Raw genomic sequence first — 6,000 nt, 5'->3', positions numbered from 1 at the left:
CCCGTGCCCCTATATAATCACTTACCGCCCTAAGCTCTCTTGCTCGCCTTTCGGCAGATCTTACACTTTCTAGGACATCTAGTCTGCTATGTCCTAGAACTTTCACATGAGCCCTATCAACCCATAGAGGTGTGGCCTGGACTCCTTGCCATTTCCTGTGCATTTAACTGCTCCATGTATATCCACATATAAGTTCTCTCCCACAGCTCCAGGTCACTCTACATTTCTCCCCACTCAGGACTCATGTGTCTAGGGCATCACACATAGGTAGGGGAGGGGGGAACACAGTACTTGATTCATTGTACAACTACAAACAGTGACATTTTTAATACAATTAGAGCAATAAATACAAAGAACATTTTACAACAACCACTGCAAAAAGAATCAGTGAGATTTTCTCAGGGATGGGGGAGGGAATATCAAGATCTAAACCAGCCTCCAAATTGCCTTCAGGAAAATATTCTAAGTCAGAGTCCTCAAGAGGATCTACTGCCTCAGTGAAGACTGGATTTCCTTCCTGAGGTGGGGCAGGGGCAGGTTCTAGTTTCTCAGGTGGAGACTGAATCTCCTGCAGCTGGACAGATTTGTCCTGATAGTCTGTGAGGACAGACTCGCTTTCCTTGACGGACTCTATCTTTTGAACTTCATTTAGGAGTTCTGTTGAACTCAGACCGGGGACATTCTCCATGAGCCCCTCAGGGGCTCCTTCATCCTGCACCGCAGGAGTGCTGACTTCACTTGTTTGAAGCCGGTCCGGGCGGACTGTGAAGGTCAACGGGAGAAATTCTGGATCTTCCTCCTCCACAGGGTCGCCTGCAGGTTCACCCGTGTCACGTGTGGGGTTCACAACGGGGATGTCCACAGCATCCAAAACCTCTTCGGGCCTCACTACTAAGGGCACAAACCGCTGTATATTCACATGCTGTCTAGAGTCCAGTGGTGGCTCCGGATTTCCATCCATCACCATGGCCGCTGGGTTCTGCATCTCCACTTTAGGAGCAGGTGCTCTATGGCGGCCCAAACCTGAGAACAGAAACACATACAGGACTCAGAGTGGACTCTAGAAGTTCTGGTGTGACTCAGCTTCCATGAGGATCTAATGGAGGAAGCTGCTGAATTTGGGTTTGGACTGATAAGGTAGGTAGGGCCTTTCTCATGAATGGCTATGCCCGAGTACTTTCAGTAAGAGAAGAGAATATCCATCGAAGGACATTTTGCCAACCTGGCTAGTACTGAGGGTTCTCAGCCAATCACCAGCCTGGTAGGACTGTCCCTAGGGGCCCAGGCTCCTCTACTCACAAGCTCTCAGGCGCCTACACAAGGACTTCTTCTTTCTCTTGGTCCTGGACTCCTCCAGCTGGTCAAGAATAAAACGTAAGCGGAGTAGCAGGACCGAGGAGGGCATATTGAGGAGGACATAGTACATGAGGTCATGCAGGGCCTCTGGGTTCTGGCACTTAAAGAAATCGTCGGGGTAAAAGTCCATCCACATAGTGAAAAAGCAGCAGAGGGCGCTGTGGGCAGATTGGGGACAAAAAGAGTGAACACCGCCCTGATGCCATCCTGAGCCTCCCATAGCCCCTTTCTTGCAGGACTTGCAGGCTGTGGCTGTCCATCCAATATGCAACTTGTATGTTAGGAAGTGGGGTGAGACTACTGTAAGCGGGATGTCCCTCATAACTCACTTCTAGAAGCTTCTGAAAGACAGTTCTCTAAAATTCTCACTGTGACAGGCAATGAGAAGGTTGTTTCCACACGGCATGTGACTTTCTGCACACAGCCCTTCCTGTCATCCCTGAGAGAACACACCCACACCCACAGCGGTGTCCTCTGGCATCCACTGAAGTCCCAAGCCTCCACCCCCTTGTGAAAAATCACAAGTGGTGTGCAGGTGAGAAATCTGCACTTTGGATCAGAAGCCTCAAAGATACCCATTTTGCAGGGACAAGCCTTCCTTTTGTACCAAAAATCCACTTACTTCTTTATTTGTTCATCTTCCTCACAATGAGGGCGGAGGCATCTGTACCTATGGGAGGAGAGGAGGAAGTCAGCTGTTAACAGAACATCCAAGAGGCTGGGTAAGTCCCAGATGGGAATGTAAAACAGAGACAAACAAGTGAGATATGTTTATGCAGTTCTGTGAAAATTCTACAAAGAGGCTTATATGCATCTGTCCATTGTCAATGAGCCAGTGGCTCATGCCTCTAGCTAATTGGGAGACTCAGGTGTGAGGTCACAATTTGAGGGCAGCATGGTCAGAAAATGTGAGCCAGTGGCTCATGCCTCTAGCTAATTGGGAGACTCAGGTGTGAGGTCACAATTTGAGGGCAGCATGGTCAGAAAATGTCTGAACATACTCATGTTCAATGACCCAGCCCCAAACCAGAAATGGACATCAAGCTGAAATGGTAGTTGTGTGTACCAAAGGACAGCCCTCTGGCCCTGAGTTCAAGATACAGGATTAGCACATACACACAAAAGGAAACACTTCAAAGGTCTGTAAAATACACACAATATAATCCTTCCATGATGGCTCAGAAGACATTTGGCCCCCGGTTCACACCCCCAGCCTTTCCTCTTTCTACATGACTTCACAAGATTATTACTGAAATCTTATTTACTAATGGGAAATGTGATTTCCTAGGGCCTCACCTAGGTGAGGGCTGAAGTGGGGTGCCACTGGCTAACACGAGTGTTCCTAACCTCTCAGTATTCAGACTTGTGAGGCCCCAGTAGCTTCTGAGGGAAATGAAATATCCACACTGGAGACACAGAGTCCTGACTGAACTAGGAAACTGAACCTGTAAACTCCAGGGTGTAAACTCCTTTGTCCCATTGCCTAAGGGAAGACCCCAGTGAAAAGAACAGGCTCAGGGCCGTGCCAGGTATTCCCAAGACTCAGCCAGTGGAGGCTGAGCAGCCCTGGGCTTGAAGGGGGAGCACTCACTTTTTGAAAAGAATAGCCAGCAGCTGCTCCATTGTCCCATACGATCTGTAGCTGTGAAGGAAACTTCTAACAACGTACAGCTCGCCTTTCCGGTGGGCACGGACCATGTTCACCACCAGCTTCTCCAGCAGGCCTGCCTCCGGGCGCCACACGTTCAGGCTCGGGGCTGAATCATTGTCACCCTAAAGTAGTAAAGAAAATGAATCTTACAAACATGGAAATAGGAACACACTTCAAACTGAGTACTTGTCATAGAGTGAACTGAAAACCACACAAAGTACTCTCAGTCTAGACACTTGAAAACACACAAAAAGAAGGTTCTAATGTTAGCCAGGACGGGGTCAAATAGGTTTCCTATCAGGAACATACCTTGCCTGAGTTGCCTTGTATTTTCCTTAGTTTCTTCCTGGATAAGGGCTTTTCACATTGGGCTGGTGGCTGGGCGCTCACCCAGGGTCGATAGCGTTGAGTATGGCCATCAGGCCTCTCTTGCCTGAGACGTGAGTCTCTCGTCCTGCGAAAACAACACAGAAACATGTTTCTCGCTCCTGAATCACAGGCCAAGTGAGCTGGCTTGAGCCGACAGGCATTTATATTTGCCTGGCTATCAGGGTTCTATGATCTATTCCATTGTGAGGGAGGCAGGGTCATCTCTCAGCCCAATGACCTATGCTGCTTCCTCACACAAGACCAACTGGAGGCTGACATCTCCCCTCCCACATCACAATGTGCACATGGAGACACAGTCCACAGCACAGTTCTCCTTGTCTGTCCAATCCCAACATCCTCTGCTAGCCCTAGGTAACAGCATGTCTCAGCTTCCAGGAGCCATTCCTAGGTCAGATTCATGCCTTATCTGTTACCATTCCTCTCATCCTGCAAAATCCATTCTGTTTCCCAGGGCCCTTTGTGCACCTAAACCCTGAGTTCAAGCCCCAGATTTGGTACATCTCTGGCCATAAAAGATGCAAATCAAAACAACTCTGAGATTCTACCTCACTCCAATTAGAATGGCCATAATCAAGAAATCTGATAACAACAGATGCTGGCAGGGATGTGGCCAGGGGATGTGGTGGGAGAGCCCTGATTTTTTTTTTGGTACCAAATCTAGGGCTTGAACTCAGGGTTTAGGTGCTATACCTTAGCTTATTAAGTTGCCTAATCCAAGTTATGAACTTTATGTAACTCTCTTTTCAAGGTACACTCTTCAACAACCTACTGGCTATATCTCTTGTGTAGGCATCCTAATAAAAAGAATTCTTCATATTACTCTTTGGTCTGGATAAACTCATTTGACAATCCATCCAGTTATCCCATTTAGCAAGACATAGGAACATTTCCTGCTATCACTCTGTAACCACGCCTTCAGTAGGTGTTAGCTGGGTGATTATAAACTCTAGCTAATACCTATATATGACCAAATTTAAAATATAAATATATATGTATTTAGTTATGTATAAAAATTATACACAAAAATTCCCACATATGTATATATATTAAAAGTCTGAGACTACATAGGAGGCTTGGGTAATGGAAGACAGAAAATGAAAGATGGGAGACAATTTCAAACTACAGGGCAACTATGTGTGATCAGAATACGAAAAATCTCAATGACAGCAGTTGACCAATAGTAGATTGGGGTTGTAGGAAAAGAAAGCATCAGAGAAGATTTCTCTGAGCAAAAGATAATATATGTAACTCGGAAATACTATAGTGAAACTTCTCAGTGCAGTTCATACGCACCAAAAAAAAATTTACCAGAATGCAAAACAGGCTCAGATGGGCACAAGTGTGAAAGGAAGAGAGATGGTCGTGTAATTTATTTTCATATATGGAAGCAACAATGAAAACTGCTGAAATTTTTCCAAGACGGGAATTAGATCTCATGGGAAGAGAGTTCTTGAAGGGCTGAGATTGATTGGGGTATATTTTCTACATATGTGGAAATTTCGCAATAAAATCTCCCTTGTGCAACTAGCATTTGCTAATGAAAAATTGAACTATTTGATCTAGGCACACAGGGCTCAAGCCTGTGTTCTTGCTACTCAGGAGATTAAGATTTTCAGAAACAAGCTTGATAGCCAGGCAGAAAATTTTATGAAAGAAACAGTCACCAAAACAGAAAAAAAAATCAAGACTACAGATGTGGCTCAATGATAGCTGGGTAAGATGAGTAAGTAAAGCAAGAAAGGGCATGGCTCAGATTTTAAAAACTGGTACTTACAGGGAAAATGATATCTTTTTTGAATTGAGAAAATTGTCTGTATTCAGTGGGTATACTTTCATAAAAGATTTACAATTTAAAGTTCTATTTTATCCAGTACTATTCGCTCTATTTTACCAGGCAGGACCACTTATAACACAAAAATATAATCAATCGATCTATTTTCCTATCAGTCTATCTATGTGACTGTCTGTCTGTCATCTATCTATTTTTCCAGCACTTGAAATCAGGGAATGAACTCACATTCCTTAGGATTAACTTGCTTGCTCATGGCTGACATTTGACCTATTGAGCTAGGCCTCCATTCTGTCTTTTAGCTAGTTGACTTCATATAGAATCCTATGGGCTTTTCTTTCAAGAGTAGCTTCCAAACAATTATTTTCCAGTTCTCTTTCTTCTGAGCAGCTAGGCACGGGACATTGATGGGAGGCAAAAGGATTTCTTTCTAATGAGGTCTGATTTGTCTTTAATGTCAGTTATGTACTTCCTATTCTTTATTTTTATTTTTATTTTTGCCAGTCCTGGGCTTGAGCTCAGGGCCTGAGCACTGTCATTGGGCTTTCTCAAGGCTAGAGCTCTACCACTTGAGCCACAGCACCACTTCCGGCTTTTTCTATGTATGTGGTATCAAGGAATCAAACTCAGGTCTTCGTGCATGCTAGGCAAGCACTCTACCACTAGGTTAAACTCCTAGACCCATATTTCCTATTCTGTTTTGAAAAAGAGTAATTACCTAGTGCAAGATCATAGTAATGGAGGCTTAAGCAGCAAGTTCAGGGATAGCACCTTGGCTGATCTGGACCGTGATAGAGCTTCTTCCATTCAATTT

The 6,000-nt window shown here is 44.9% G+C and overlaps 1 protein-coding gene across 1 annotated transcript; it reads right to left on the bottom strand.

Moving 5' to 3' along the window:
* Positions 1-299: 299 nt before the first annotated feature.
* On the bottom strand, positions 300-3,547 carry LOC150044201 (uncharacterized). The gene is made up of 5 exons (XM_090321579.1): positions 3,317-3,547; positions 2,948-3,129; positions 1,979-2,026; positions 1,300-1,514; positions 300-1,023 (listed from the first exon to the last, which is right to left on the bottom strand). Exons 1-5 carry the CDS (start codon positions 3,482-3,484, stop codon positions 335-337), a joined length of 1,302 nt encoding a protein of 433 aa, XP_090177705.1. The 5' UTR covers positions 3,485-3,547; the 3' UTR covers positions 300-334.
* Positions 3,548-6,000: the final 2,453 nt, after the last annotated feature.

Source organism: Megascapheus bottae, chromosome 30, assembly GCF_031878675.1.
Source record: "Megascapheus bottae isolate mThoBot1 chromosome 30, mThoBot2.hap1, whole genome shotgun sequence".
Taxonomy (NCBI): Eukaryota; Metazoa; Chordata; class Mammalia; order Rodentia; family Geomyidae; genus Megascapheus; species Megascapheus bottae.
This window is presented reverse-complemented; position numbering and strand designations above follow the sequence as displayed.

Excerpts from the sequence above, each read along its gene's own strand:
- LOC150044201 (XM_090321579.1), bottom strand. The coding sequence starts at position 3,484 with ATGTTTCTGTGTTGTTTTCGCAGGACGAGAGACTCACGTCTCAGGCAA. Across the intron at positions 2,027-2,947 it reads CTGGCTATTCTTTTCAAAAA|GTACAGATGCCTCCGCCCTC; the intron begins GTGAGTGCTCCC and ends CTCCTCCCATAG. Across the intron at positions 1,024-1,299 it reads GTGTAGGCGCCTGAGAGCTT|GTTTGGGCCGCCATAGAGCA; the intron begins GTGAGTAGAGGA and ends TTCTGTTCTCAG.